The sequence below is a fragment of the Sciurus carolinensis genome, chromosome 4, assembly GCF_902686445.1.
Source record: "Sciurus carolinensis chromosome 4, mSciCar1.2, whole genome shotgun sequence".
In the NCBI taxonomy this organism is placed as follows: Eukaryota; Metazoa; Chordata; class Mammalia; order Rodentia; family Sciuridae; genus Sciurus; species Sciurus carolinensis.
Genome location: NC_062216.1, coordinates 96,773,286 through 96,788,907, shown reverse-complemented (window position 1 = coordinate 96,788,907; position 15,622 = coordinate 96,773,286). Strand labels below are relative to the sequence as shown.

General features: G+C 36.8%; 1 protein-coding gene across 4 annotated transcripts in view; it reads left to right on the top strand.

The window, feature by feature from the left end:
* The window catches only part of Sinhcaf (SIN3-HDAC complex associated factor), a 32,419-nt gene extending 21,895 nt beyond the window's left edge, over positions 1–10,524 (top strand). For all 4 annotated transcript variants that reach the window (XM_047551308.1, XM_047551310.1, XM_047551309.1 and 1 more), the window contains exons 5-6: positions 3,492–3,642; positions 8,744–10,524. In XM_047551308.1, coding sequence (XP_047407264.1) covers positions 3,492–3,642; positions 8,744–8,903 — 311 coding nt within the window. In that variant the 3' untranslated portion in view covers positions 8,904–10,524. The remainder of the gene's footprint in view (positions 1–3,491; positions 3,643–8,743) is intronic.
* Positions 10,525–15,622: the final 5,098 nt, after the last annotated feature.

Sequence of the window (15,622 nt, the reverse complement as noted above, 5' to 3'; positions counted from 1 at the left end):
TTTATTTTGAGACAGGGTCTCACTAATTTGATAAGGCTGACCTTGGAACCTGCTATTAAGTCTCCTGACCCAGGCTCCTGTATTGTTCGGATTTAAGGGCTTGTGCCTAACACCTGACTTGCTATTTTTTTGTGGGGGGTGGGGCAGGGGGCACTAGGATTGAACTCAAAGGTACTTAACCACTGAATCACATCCCCAGTCCTTCTTACTTTGTTTTATAAATTTTAAGACAGGGTCTATGTTGCTGAGGCTGGCTTTGAAATTGTGATCTCTTCCAGCAGCCTCTGGAGCCACTGGGATTATAAGCCTATACCACCATGCCTGGCTTGCTATTTTTAGGGCATCCTTCCCAAAATCTACGGTAATTTCTGGTTGCTATAGAATAAATGTTGAAAGTCCCTAAAAAGTCTTTTTAGGTCCTATTTTAGTGAAAGCATATTTGAGCTATATCAGTTTCTGTGATACATATTGACTTTCCTTATTACTTATTGTATACTTATTACCTACCTCATACTATTATTTTGGGGGGACAGGGTTTCTGTATTGCCTAGGCTGGTCTTGAGCTCAGATTTTCCAACCTTGTGTATTCTACTATACCAGACTGACCTCATGTTACCTTAATTACTCCTTTGTACCTTTCCAAATCTTAGCTAGTTTAAGACTTTTAAGATTGCAGTTTTTTGAAGAATTTCTAGATTTACATTCTAGAAGAGTTCTTCACTATGTTTATATGTAGTTATTTGTATATATTCTCAAGTTCCCAGAGTTTGAGTTTAAACCATACGGAATTATGGTTTTCATAGGTTAAAAAAAAACAGGATAATCTGGCTCCAGTGGTGCACACTTGTAGTCTCAGCTATCTGGGAGGCCTAGGCAGGAGGATTGCAAGTTCAAAGCAAGCCAAAACTTAACAAGGCCCTAAGCAACTTAGACACTGTCTCAAAATTTAAAAAAGGTGGGGGGGGGGGCGGCGGTGGCAAATAGCTGACTTTTCAAATAGCTTGAAGATGATAATCACTTCTTAGGATAATGAGCTTTCCTCAGTAGTGTAGAGCTGACTTACTACTAAGGTTAATTATTTGGAAGGTTTTTCTTCCGCTACACTTATTTCTTTGAAGCTTTCTATCTTTAAGGATTTTGTGAGTTTTTTATGATCTTGAATGCTGTTTACATTGGAAATAAATTAACCTACTAAAACACTCATAGTACTTTCAGATATATGATCTTATGCTATTTTAAGTAAATGATTATTAATACAAACTTGTGACCTATAGGTAAAAGTATCCTTTATTCTTTTTTATTTCATGTAGCATATAACATAGGACTTGGTACTTAATAAATGCTTAATAAATATTTGATTGGTTTTCTGAATTATAGAATTATTCTATCCGTTGGTCCTGGGAGCAGGGAGTTTTTAGTTTAAAGGAAAAGATGTGTGGTAAATTACACCCCTATTTATGATGATGCTGGCTGTGATTTAGTAGAACTGTAGCCTTTTGTCACAGTATCAAACAGAAGATTTATTTTCTGACTTTTAAATTTATATAATGACTTCTGGGGGCAAGAATATTTTAGTTAGGTTTAACTCTGCATCTAATGAATTGCCTTTATTCCTTAGTAAATAAGGATCTATTGGTTTTCCTTTATAGGTAAGGTATTTTTCTATAGCTGATTTTAAGATTTTCTTTCTCACATTCCTCCAGGACTACAGTGAAATGAATATAGTTTTTGTTGTTGTTGTTGTCATTGTTATAGTCTTAAAGCATCATTTGTTTTCACTGTGTTCAAATTTTGTAATTTCTGCTCTTTATTCCAGTGAACTATTTTAGGTTTTTCTGTCCCCTCTGTTGTTGAACCTATTTGCTGAGCTATCCCCTGCCACCCCTTATCAGGGGAGGAACAGAGACCTTCTATCTATGAGCCACACCCCCAAACATTTTTCATGTTGATACAGTGTCACATTAGGTTGTTGAAGTTTTCTTGACCTTGAGATCCTCCTGCCTCAGCCTCCAGAGCATTAGGATTATAAGTATGGGTCACTGACCTGGCTTATGTTCTCATTTGTTTCAAACATTTTCATGATTGCTTATTGAAGTGTTTTGTTATGATTGCTTTAAAACGTTTGTTAGATAATTCTAACAGCTATCTTTTTGGCTATGGCATCTCTTTTCATTCAGTCACAATCTGGTTTTGGTATGATGTGATTTCTGGTTGAAACTTGGACACTTTCAGCTTATATTGTAGGACTTTGGATCTTATTTAAATAGTCTGTTAATGAACACTATTTTGGACACTGGCATCAGGGAAAGGGGGAAGAGGTGCCATCACCGTGTATTGCTACTTTTTTAGAAGTCAGATTCCTTAGTCACCATTGATATCTGAGGTGAGGCCAAGGTGTTCCTTGTTATTAGTGTGTGTGTGTGTTGGGGGGGCAGGCAGGATTTTTAAGGCTTTCACATGGTCAGTTGTTCTTGGTGGGCCATAGTGAAAGTTCTGACTCTTCACTAGGCTTCCTCTGACATCACCCTGGTGGAAGTATTGGTGCCTCAGAGCAATTTAGTGAAGGTGGGACTCTAGATTCTCCACTTGACCTTTGCTCAGATTGGTGGGCCAGTGGCCACCTTTTTTTTTTTTCCAGTGTGCAGCTGGAGCAAAATCATTTTTGTATAATAAAAGATAACTGTCTTGAGACTGCCCTTTTCCTGAGCTTTTATTGGACCCTTTGTTTTGAGGGTGGGCAGGGAGTCATCTGATTCCATTGTCATTTTTGGTTTTTTGACACTACTTCCAAAGTTGGGAATTATGAGGTAAAAGAAAATCCAGTAAAAGTAGGTAATATGATCATGACTGTGCCATTCCTTCCTTGGGTCTCAAGCTGCATAAATGGTCATCACCTTTCATAGTTTTAGGTTTGTTTTATATGTAATGCATAAGGTTTTTAGCTGTAAAAGTAGGAGGAATAGAGAAAAATATATACATTTCATCTTCTTGGAAGCAGACATTCTCATTTAAAAAATTACTTTTGTACAAATATCTTTACAGTAGTGTACAAAATAAATTATTTTTTACTTTTTCTTCTTTTTACCAATTTATTCAGTCTTAAGTCTCTATGTTATATGTCCCTGACTTAGGATTTTTTTGATTGTATGATAGTGTGAAAGCAATATGCATTTAGTAGAAATAGTCCTTCAGATTTTGAATTTGGATCTTTTCTCAGGCTAGCTATATGCAGTATGATTCTCTTAACAATGCTGGGCAACCACAACAAGCATTAGCTCCCAGTCAGCTATGTATTCAAGAGGGATAACAACTGATACTTTATAGTGTACTGTTACTGAGCTATGATGTTTGGTAGACTAGGTGTATTGAACTTATTTTTTATTTAGCATTACTTACACTGGTCTTATTCGGATTTACACCATTTAAAGTGGAACAATATCACTAGTTGCATTTACATGTAATGAAATTGAATTTTTTTCTCTTTATTACAGATTCTGATGCTCACAGTACCACCTCAAGTGCCTCTCCAGCTCAATCTCCTTGTTATAGTAATCAGTCAGATGATGGCTCAGATACAGAAATGGCTTCTGGCTCTAACAGAACACCAGTTTTTTCCTTTTTAGATCTTACATACTGGAAAAGGTAAGTGCAACAGAAAATCTCTTTCTAATCAGCCTCCCATCTTAATTACAAGAAGCATTTCCCCACTTTTATATAACAATTTAATGGCATTTGACAAATTAGCTGCTAGCACACATGATTGGAGGTAGATTAAGCAGGAATTTAACAGAGTGTTGGAATTTTGTATGTTCTTCCTATTAAAAATTAAAGTAAAAACACATCAAGGCAACAGAATTTCCTGTAGTGGAGTAGACTATTTTGACAACTTTTATCACTAAAAAAGCACAGTTGCTAGACATAAATTTTTAGAAATCTTTAAGGCTTCTTTTGGAAGTTTTTAAAAATGTCATTAATGGGTAGGTGAGTTAATAAAGAATTCTCAGGACAAATGTTAAGTGAATGTATGACCTGCAAGTCCAAAAAGAGATAATACACTAGGAAAGGGGAAAATATTTTCAAAGAGAAAGTAGTTAAGGAATTTTTTTCTCGGATTCAGGGAACAAGTAAAAAGCAAGATAATAAAAAATTTCACCCATAGACATTGTGTAGTGAAAAACTACAGAATATGAAAGAGAAAATAGAACTGTAGGTAGTGAGAAAACACATTATTTTCAAAGGAACATGAATAAAGAAAGCAAGAAAACAGTAGATGGATGTCTTCAGTGGACCAAGAGATAATACCTCTCAAACCTAAAATTATATATAGCAAAAATATCTTTTGTGGAAAAGGGCATGAGACATTTTGACTAGGAAAAAAAATTGGGGCTTGCCAAGAAACTGACTCTCAAAGAGGCAGAAGGAAAGAGATTCCACATAGAGATTCTGAGAGGAGAGAAAGATAAAATAAAATAGTAAACATTTAGGTAAATTTAAACACTAAATAGTAGTTGTAGTAGTGAAGAAAAATATAAATGCATGATAATTATAGTATTTTAACCTGAGGTGATAGAGGTTGTAGGTAGTGTCCAGTGTTCTTTGCTTTTTGATAATAAGCAGACTGAATAACTTTTTAGATTTTGATAAATTAACTGCAATCACTAAAAGAATAAAAAGAGAATACAGAGAAGAATGGAGGGACAGGAAATTACAGCATAAGAGTAGTTTCCTATCCAAAAGCTTGCAAAACAGGAGAGAAAAGACATAGATAACAAGGTGGGACAAAAAGAATAATAATATGGTAAAATAGGGCTGGGGATACAGTTCAGTGGTATAGCTTTTACCTAGAGTGTGTGATACCCTGAGTTCAATTCTAGCTGCACTGCCCAAAGTGACAACATGATAGAAGAAACCTAAATCAATTAGTGCGTGCGTGCTGGGGTTGTAGCTCAGTGGTAGAGCACTTGCCTAGCATGTGTGAGGCACTGGGTTCGATCCTCAGCACCACATAAAAATAAGTAAAAATAAAGGTCCATTGAGAACTAATTAAAAAAAAAATTAGAGTGTGCGTGCTCTTGTGTTCTCTCCCCCCCATCTCTCTTCTCTCTATCTGTCTGTCTATCTATCTATCTATATAGTAATGGTTTCAGGTATACAATCCAAAATTGGATAATCAAAGTCCAACTATATTGTGTCACATTGATATAGGATAAAGTTTTAAAAGTTACAGAAAAAAGGTATTTAGCAAAACAAAATGATAATAAAAAGCCGGTCCCTGTATAATTGTAAGTTAAGAAGCCCATCAGACCAAGAGGAAGTATAATATAAATTAGAAAATATTTATAACTGAACAAAAACTAAACAACATCACAAACAAGATGTATGAGATGAGACTAAAAATGTAGATAGGAAAATATTTATTGCTGGCCAGGTGCAGTGGTACGTGCCTGTAATCCCAGTGTCTGAGGGGGTTGAGGCAGGAGGATCATGAGTTCAAAGCCAGCCTCAGCAAAAGCAAGGTGCTAAGCGACTCAGTGAGACCCTGTCTCTAAATAAAATACAAAATAGGGCTAGGGATGTGACTCAGTGGTCGGGTGCCCCTGAGTTAAATCTGCAGTACCAAAAAACCCAAATATTTATTGCCTTTAATGCTATAAAAGACTAAAAATGAATAATATGTATCTAACATAAAAGTTGATGAAACTTGATATAAACAAAGTAAAGAAATCCTAAAGATAAGAGTAGAAGGCTGGAGATGTAGCTCATGGATGGAGCACTTGCCTAGCACATGTGAGGTCATGGGTTTGATCCCCAGCACTGAGACTTGGATGTGGCTCAGTGGTTGAGTGCTCCTAGGTTTAATTTATAGTTGTAAATAAAAAGAGAGAGAGAGAGAGACACTTTACTCAAAAGAAGTCCTGGGCTCAGAGTGGCAAGTTCTACTAAACACTCAAATGAGTCTAATTTTGTACCAACTTTTCCAGACCATAGATATGGATAAAAGAAAGCATAGGCCTCAGACATTTTATAAAAGGCAATATAACTTTGATACCATAAATAACCAGACTACATTTATTCTTGGGATGTAAAAGAAAATCAACAAATATGATTTGCTGTAGTTTTTGATTAAGGGTAACATTTTAGTAGTACAGAGAAGGTGTTTAACTAATGCAAACATTTCTTTAAAGTTTAAAACATTTATAAAATAGACATAGAGAACTCAATTTCCTGAGTAATGGGTATATAAAAAAAGTACAGCCAACATCATACTTAGTTGCGATAAAATGAAAGCATTTTCTCTTCAGATTAGAAGTAATTCAAGGAGAGCTGAAGAAATAGCTCGTTTTGGAGGGTGTTTGCCTAGCATGCACAAGGGCTGCGAAAGTTAAAAAAACAAACAAACTAGTAGTAAATACAGAACCCTTTATGTAGAAAGTACCTAAAAAATCATACATTATTGAATAACATCTTAAATAACTAGAGCATACCACATTTGTGGATATAGTAAAATTGATTGCTATGGATATGAATCAGAGTGACAGTTAAAATCCAAACATATTTGTAGAACTTACCAAGTTAGATTTAAAATTTGTATAGAAGAACAAAGCAGAATAATAAGAAAGATGCGGGTATACTTGTCCTAAGAGAAATCAGGACATATTACATAGCCATAGGAATTGTCATCCCTGGGTAGGAAAGGATTTCTTACAGGAACGTACTAAATCCTAAAAGAAAAGATAACAAGTTTGGTTACATTATAATTATGGACTTTAAATTCATCAAATGATAGCATAAGAAAAGTATAATGAGGGCTGAGGATGTGTCTCCTAGCCTGCATGAGTCCCTACGTTCAGTTTCTTGTAGAAGGAAAAAAGGGGATATCTAACACATCTGACAAAAGATTAGTATGTTGAATATATAGACTTAAGACAAACCAACAGAAAACTGGACATAAGACGAGGTGTCACACAAATGAAATAGCTCATTAAATGAAAACATGTTAAAAATTTTCAAGGAAAAACAAGCTAAAATTGCATTTTATACTCACTATGTTGTTAAAAAATAGAGTAAGATCTCTGTATTGTCAAGTGTGGAAGAGGCATTGAAATGTTGGTTATGAGTATAAACAGTTAAAACCACACTGATGAATAAATTGGCATTTCTGAGTAAAGGTGAAGATATTCCCATTCCTGTATCCTAGCAACATCACCAGAAAACCTTTAGGATATATATCCTGGTATGTATAGCAGTGTTTGTAAGAGCAAGGAGAGTGAATAAATAAAAGTGGTATATTCACAAAGTGGAATGTTATACCTAAGTTAAAATGAAATAAAGTTCCCTAACTATATGTGAATCTTAGTTACTCAAGGTTGAGTGAAAACTTAGAGAATGCATTGTGAGATTTGTGTGTGTGTGTGTGTGTGTGTGTGTGTGTGTGTGTGTGTGTTTTGGTACTGGGGATTGAACTCATGGGTTATTTACTACTGAACTACACCCTACTTCTCTTTTGAGAGGGTCTCACTAAGTTGCTGAAGCTGACCTTGAGTTTACTATCCTTCTTCCTCAGTCTCTCAAGTCATTGGGATTATAAGCATGTGCCACCACACCTGGCATGTGTGTGTTTGTATGATGGGTTGTTGAGCAATGTGTTTAAAGATGCAAGCAGGTAGCAAAGCTATGAAATGTAAAGAAAAAGGGAAATAATTAGCTGCAAATTAAAAGAGGAGAGAATAAAGTGGAATTGGGGGTTGGACTGGAAAGGGTTATACAGGTGAATTCATTCTTATGTAATCCATGGGTATTTTTGTTTTGTTATCTTTAAAAACAATCTTTAAAAATTTTTTAATTGGTATTAGAGATTGAACCCAGAGGCACTTTAATGACTAAGCCACTTCCTAGCCATTTTAATTTTTTATTTTGAGACAGGGTCTTGCTAAGTTGCTTAGGGCCTTGCTTAGTTGCTAAGGCTGGCCTTGAGCTTGGGTTCCTCCTGCTTCAGCTTTCTGAGCACCTAGGATTACAGGCACACACCACCATACTTGGCTGATGTCCTTCTTTTAATGCCTTTATGTATACTTGATAATGCAGGTATATATTTTTATGTCTTTAGTACTTAACTGAAGAAACCACCAACTTGGTGGATGATTTTTTTCAAGAGTTAGTGATAGCTGGGCGCAATGGCGGGTCTGTAATCTCAGCAACTCAGGAGTCTGAGATTTAGTGAGGCTTTAAGCACTTAGCGAGTTTTTTTTGTGGTACTGGGGATCGAACTCAGGGCCTTGTGCTTGCAAGGCAAGCACTCTACCAGCTGAGCTATCTCCCCAGCCCGAGACCCTGTCTTAAAATAAAATATACAAAGGTTTGGGGATGTGGCTCCGTGACTGAGAAGCCCTGTGTTCAATTCCTGGTTAACCGCACCGCCCCCCCCCCCCCGCCAAAAAAAAAAAGGTTGATATTTGGAGGAAACAGTTAACAACTTTATTAATTAGCAACTTCTCTGAAACAGACTGCAATCTTTCAGAATGCTTTCTTCCTCCATACTACTTGAGAAAATGCCATTGTGGAATTTAAGGAGACATGACTATTAGGGTAACTCCAGGAGCGCTCTCACTGGGAATGTGAGAAGATTATAAAATTACAGCCATGTTGGACTGGTTATTATAATGATGAGCAGCGTTTTTTGTTTGTCTTTGGTATTCTTTTCTGCTTTATTAATAAAACTTTGTTCTCTATTTTTTTCTTTTAGACAGAAAATATGTTGTGGGATTATCTATAAAGGCCGTTTTGGAGAAGTCCTCATTGACACACATCTGTTCAAGCCTTGCTGCAGCAACAAGAAGACAGCTGCAGAGAAGCCAGAGGAGCAGGGGCCAGAGCCTCTGCCCATCTCCACTCAGGAGTGGTGACTGAGGTTTATGTAGAAGGGGAACAAAAATGATTTAAATTTTGAAAAGACCACAAAGCAACAAACTGACCTTCCTATTTTTAACTTGGATACCTGCTATTCTGCCAAAAGACATTTTCTAGAATAGTTTTGAATGGGTTATTTTTCTTCCATTCCCACAAACTCTGAAGCCAGTGTCTAGCTTACTAAAAGAAAAAAGTGTACATAATATTTAAGATGCTGAGTATTTCATAGGAAAGCTGAATGCTGCTGTAAAGTGCTCTTTAAGTCTTTTTTTTTTTTTTAATAATCCCCTTCTAATGAATGAAATTAGGGGAATTTCAGGGGACAGAGATGGGATTTGTTGTATGATAAACCATATGTAGTTTTTAGTCTTTCTATATTGAGAAGCAGTGGTTGGGGCATTTTTAAAAGATGGCTGGCTACACTTGTTTTCCCTCATGTTAGTAGATTTGTCATAACTCAATAACATGTCTTGCCCCTAGAGGTAGTTGTTAATAATTTTGAAATATTAAGGTCTCGCCAAGTTTCTGATGATTCAAACCTGTACTACTGATGATTAAGCAGGACAGACTGAGCTTTTTGGTGCAAGTACCTTGAAGGAGGAAGTAATTTCTAAATACACAGGAGCTTGACAGTGTATGTTACATCCTGTGTCACCTTCCTTCATATTAATATTTGTTAAAGATTTTAATTTATGTGAAACTTCTCAAGCAGAATCAAAGCTCCTCTTGGGGAAGTGGCAAGTACGTGGGATAGATGAGATCCTATATGAATAGTACCAAAGCATTACCACATGGTGGAAAACACACTCTTAAAAATGTTAAACTGTATGCAAGTCTTCAGGATGGCAAAACAGGTTAATGCTTCTTGGGCATGCTGCTTGGAGAGCTTGTGAGTGTGTAAATAATTGACTTTATTTGTGTTACATGCCTGGTGACTTCATTGAAATCCGCACAATTCAGTTTTAGCTCTGGATTACTTCAGTTGACCTTTGTGAAGGTTTTATCTGCATAGAGTAGGTGTTTGACTTGTTTTAACTTGTAGGGGTTTTGGGGTTTTTTTGGTCACTATTTAAAGTAAAATTTACTAAGAAAAAAAGTGTGTTCATGCTAAGGGGGTTAGTGTTGGTTTGGCTTCTTTTAGTCAGGCTTACTGAACACTGAGATTTGCTGAATGTGGAACTTTTCAATTCTAAAATACTTATTAAAAGCCTCTCACTTGAACCCAAACCAAAGTATTCTTATTGCTTATTTCCTAAAAGTTCAGAAAGAAAAATAGCACCAGTTCAAACTTTTCATACACGAGGGAGGAATATTTGCCTTCCTTATAATAACATGACTCAGTGCTTATTTTTAAAGCTGAATTTTAAAAATTAGAAACGTCACAATTAGGAGTGAGCCACTTTTTATGGGTACCCTATAGTTTTATAGTTCTTAGTCTAAACTTATTTTATATTTCTTCCTGTTGAGAAAATACCTACATGCTACAAGCCACCTTATGCACAGACTACACAGTGAGTTGGGTCGGCTCTCCCATAGCCTTTGAGGTGTATTACAAGAGTCCAGCCATTATCACCCTCCTGAGTTATTTTGAAATGGTTTTTTTTTTTTTTTTTTGTACATTTTGGCTGCAGTATTGGTGGTAGAATATACTATAATATGGATCATCTCTACTTCTGTATTTATTTATTTATTACTAGACCTCAACCACAGTCTTCTTTTTCCCCTTCCACCTTTCTTTGCCTGTAGGATGTACTGTATGTAGTCATGCACTTTGTATTAATATATTAGAAATCTACAGATCTGTTTTGTACTTTTTATACTGTTGGATACTTATAATCAAAACTTTTACTAGGTTATTGAATAAATTTAGTCTTATTAGAAAATAAAGGAACTGTTTTGTGACTTTGTGTTAAAGATCTTTGGTCAGAATAACTAATGTTTTTGGCCTTAACAGATATTCCATTTAAGCCTATAGTATTATAATAAGATATGGGCAGGGCGATGGTAGTGATCCTCTTTACTGAGAAATACAGACTTCAGACTTTCAAGTAAAGAATTTTTTAACTGACAGGTAGTTATTTAACCTAGTGTGTAATGATGTTTTAATAGTGAAAAAAGGTTCCCAGTCCTTCAAGGTCTATGATGTGATTTCATTGTCTTTGAGCATAGTAGAAAGCATCATTGAGATTTTAGAAAAACTATAAAAAGTTGGAAGGGTAGCATTTGGCATTTAGGAGTCATACCTGGGATCTCATATTCCTATCTCTGCCTGTTCTTATTATACATTTGAGTAATAACAGTTTAGAGGGGTTTTGTGTGTGGTTTTATTGTTGGGTTTATTTGTTTATTTATTTATTTTTTTTGGAGACAGAAAAAGAGACTTGGCCTCACAATACTTTTTCCTCAGTAACAACCACACCCAGCTTCTTTACAAAATTATGAGGACTCTCAAGAGGCATAATCCACATTAAAGTTTTTAAACACAGATTGTTTTATTATCTGGGGAAGACTGATCCTATAGGTCAAACTCGTATTGTTGAGATTTAATGTATGTGTTGGGGGGATTGAACCTGGGACCTCATGCATGCCAGACAAGTACTCTACCATTGAGCTCCCTGCTTCCCAACCCAATTGAAGTTTAAATTTGCTTTGAAATAATCCAGATGATTTTGCTGCCACCTAATGTAGTTTGAAGTTGTCAAGTTAACTTTGAACAGTGGGAAGGTGATAGTACCTGTATTATCAATTGCTCTGTGTGTGTGCAGTTACCACAAACTTGGTGACTTAAAGCAAAATTTGAGCTATGTGCTATGGCATCTGCCTGTATTCCCAGCAACTCAGGAGGCTGAGGCAGGAAGAGTGCAAGTTTAAGGGCAGCCTCAGCAATTTAGTGAGACCCTGTCTCAATAAAAAATAAAAAGAACTAAGGGTGTAGTTCTGTTGTAAAGCACCCCTGGGTTAAATCCCCCATAACAAACAAGTGAAACCCCAAAAAAACCAAACAACAAAATTTAACTATTTCTGTTGAGGCAGTTTAGTTGGGTTCTTTGCTCATGGTCTTACAAGGCTACAACCAGGTGTGAGCTAGGCTGCATTCTCCCTAGTGATTTGGTAATAATCTAGTCCTTACCTGGTTGCTCGCAAAATTCTTTTCCTTGCAGCTATAGGACTCACCGCCCAGACTTATTTCAGACTTACTTCATCAAGTGTCTAGAGACAGTCTACCAGCAAGATGGAGTTTTCTCAAGTCCTGTCCACATCCAAGAGTAGAGTATTAAATAAAGGAATCAACATCAAGAGGTGCGGTGTAGGGTTCATGGGGAGGTACTTAGTTTGTCTGCCACAGCATCTCATTTTTAAACTGAATCTCTTAAACTCCTGCAAGTAAAAGAAAAAATAACTCTCCCATTATGGTACTTTTTAAACATCATTTAAAAGTAAACAACAGCCCATTCACGTCATTCCTATAAAAGTAGAGGTGCAAAGGAGACCATATAACTAGAATAAAATCTGCTTTTCTGATTCCAAAGTCTTTGCTCTCCAACTGGCCGTGACCCTCTTGTTACATGTGGGAGCAGTTAGCTGGGTCTCTTCTGCTTCCCTAAGTGCTGAAGGCTGAAAATGAGGGAAGAGTTTTACCCTTGCAGAGAGGTTAACCTTTACTCTGTCTGGATTAAGTCGGTCTTTCCTTCCTTGCTTCCTTCCTCCCTCCCTCTCTCTTTTTTTTTTTTTTTTTTTTTTTTAAGAATTTTGCCTCTTCATGGAGAAAAGTTTCCTGGAAGGTTAGTGAAACAACTGGATATCCTAAAAATTAATGTAAACTGCTTATTCTGCAATGAAGAATGGAAGATACCCAGGGAACCTTTTCAGTTTTCTAACACCCCAGATTTAGCAATGTGCCCTGGCAATCATTTTTGTGTGATGTTCAGTGAACTGGGAAGGGAGGAGAAAGCCAAACTGGATCAAAGATAGATAATTTCACAGGCTCATGTTCTCAAACAAAGGGGCTGGAGGGTTCTGTCTAACAGTTTCTCAAAGCTGTGGAGTTTGGTTACTCATTATAATCATGAGAATGCTTTAGGTATCAAATTCTTTGCACCCTGGATAGAAACTACTTGTTATTGTATGACGAGAAGGGGGTCTTGGACACACTTGGTTACAAGCTTCAGCATAAAAGAGCTTAATCATTCAGTCTAGAGAAAGAAAGATTTTCAAAGCCTGCCCTTTGTCTCAGTGTCTGAAAGGGGGAAATTATTAACTGTCTGCATATGAATTTCTTGCAAGGAGGTGGGATTGTTTTATGTGTATGTTTATATTTAAATCTCTAAAATTAACAATGTCACACACCTGTAATCCTGGCAACTCTGGAGGCTTAGGGAGAAGGATCCCAAGTTCAGGCCGCTTCAGCAACTGAGTGACACCCTGTCTCAAAACAAAAAGGGCCTAGTATATGACTCAGTGATAGAGGGTCTCTTGGTTCAATCTCCAGTAATAAATCAGGTCCCTTGTAGTGTTAAAACTGGACAATTAAACTTCAATTTTTTAAATTTTATTTTAATCTTTGGTGGTTGTTTAGTTTTTGTTTTTGTTTTTTTCTTTTTTCTTTTACTTTTTGCATACTGGGAATTGAATCCAGATGCTCTACTGCTGAGTGACAGACACCCCAGTACTTCTTTTTTTATTTTGAGTCAGGGTCTTGCTAAATTGCCAGGCTTCAGTCTTTCCCGAAGCTGGAATTACAGGTGGGCCCAGGGCTATGCTTTTTTTTTTTTTTTTTTGGTTTAAATACCAAGTGTATTATTGACCTTTAGCTACTTCTAAACACTGTTCATTCTACCCTTGCTACTACAGGTTTACTCCAAAGCCCTCACTGTATTCCTCCAGGCTCTTCACAGCAGTTGATGTAATCAGTGATTTCCTTTTTGGAATAATAATAATTATTTTTGCAATGCTGGAAATTGGACCCAGGACTTTCATGCTCTGTTATCACCAGTCTTTTGTTTTTAAATTTTTATACCTTTATATTATTTGTTTTTATGTGGTACTGAGGATTGAACCCAGTGCCTCACATGTGCTAGGTGAGCACTCTACCACTGAGCCACAACCCCAGCCCTCCGCCTTCTTGAGATACTGACTGATAACCCTGACTTCCAGCTTTTCTCTTAATTCAGATACTTGTTGATTCAGGCTTCACCTTCAGCCTTCTCAGTCCATATCCATTCTAATGGTCCTAAATATCATGTAAGATTTGTCGTGAGTTCTGTCTGGAGAGCTTTATGTCTATGGGTCAAAGTGCTGGCAGAAAATTGATGACTTATTTGAAATTGAATTATTTGAGGAAAGTTTAATAAAGGAACTTCTTACAAAATGTGCACAGGGTGTAGAGGTACCCCAAGGGAGAGTACAGTTCTTAGGACCAGTAATGTTGGTGCTAGTAAAAAAGGTTGGTGCAAGGTCTAAAGGTTGAGGGAGGAAGTAGTCAATGGAACCAGGAGATGAACAGGCCGTGTAAAAAGAGAGTGAGGGCTTGGAGGAAACAGCAGGAATAAATAATAACACTTTCCATCATCAGTGCCTCCATACATTCTTCCCTCTGACCCATCTCCCCACCATCATATAACTAAGCAATGTCTACTTGTTCTTGAGGTTTTAACTCAGGCACCACTTGGCTAAACCTTCTAAAACATTCTCTCCAAAACACATACATGGGATTATATCCTAAGTGAGTTCCATGAAAGCAGGAACCATGTGTATTTTGTCATCATTATAGCTCCCAAAGTCTTTGATATCAAGCCAATGCATTTAAGAATTTTTTTAAAATATTTTTTTCAGTAATGGGATTGAAACCTGGGCCCCTTGCATGCTAGGTAGTTGTTCTGCCATAGTACTACATCTCTTAAAACATTTGTAGTAAGAGCAAAATGAGAGTATGCATCCTAGTGGGCCTATCCTATACATAATAGGTACACAGCTGTGAGTTTGTTCCATCATTGGTTCTTTCAGACTTTAGTGCTGAAGTTTAATTGGATATGCTTGGAATGAAAATTTTTATGATTACAGTGAATACAAATTCACATTAAGATCCCCACCACAAAACAAAACAAAAACCCTAAAGCATTCTTAGGTTTCAGTGCTTTAAGGAGAAAACGTATGCTGCACAAGATTATTATACTTTGGCAGCACATGAATCCCAGGATTGGGAACTTGCATAGAGAGCACAAGTGATGCCAGGTATTATTAAGCTGCACGAAAGTGCCGAAATCCAGGGGGTGGCCAAGTAGGCTCTCAGGGTGACTTTTCAAAGTTCAAACTTGACTGCTGTAACAATGTACTGTGGAATCAATTCATAAAACATGCTAAAATAGTATAGCACACCTCTGCCTCAAGGGCTAAAGCGTCAACTTTAGTTTCTTCCTCTAGTTGAAAGTCCTCGAACAACTGCAAGGGAGCACCCACCATTCACACTGTAGGTTACAGAAATGACTCCCATTCCCCCAGTTACACTAGCACCAAAGGGCATGATTCCAGGGGTGCTTATAATCCCTAGTGGACTGAGATGACTTATTAAACTCTCCTTCAGACAGATTTCAGGCCTCTGTGACCTCTTTCTTTTCCAAGTAAATCAGTGACAAGAGGTGAAGTAGTGATAAGATCAGGGTTATTTCTAAAGCATTGTTAGGGTATCAGTCTCTGAATTGCTGAAAGGAAGAAGTCT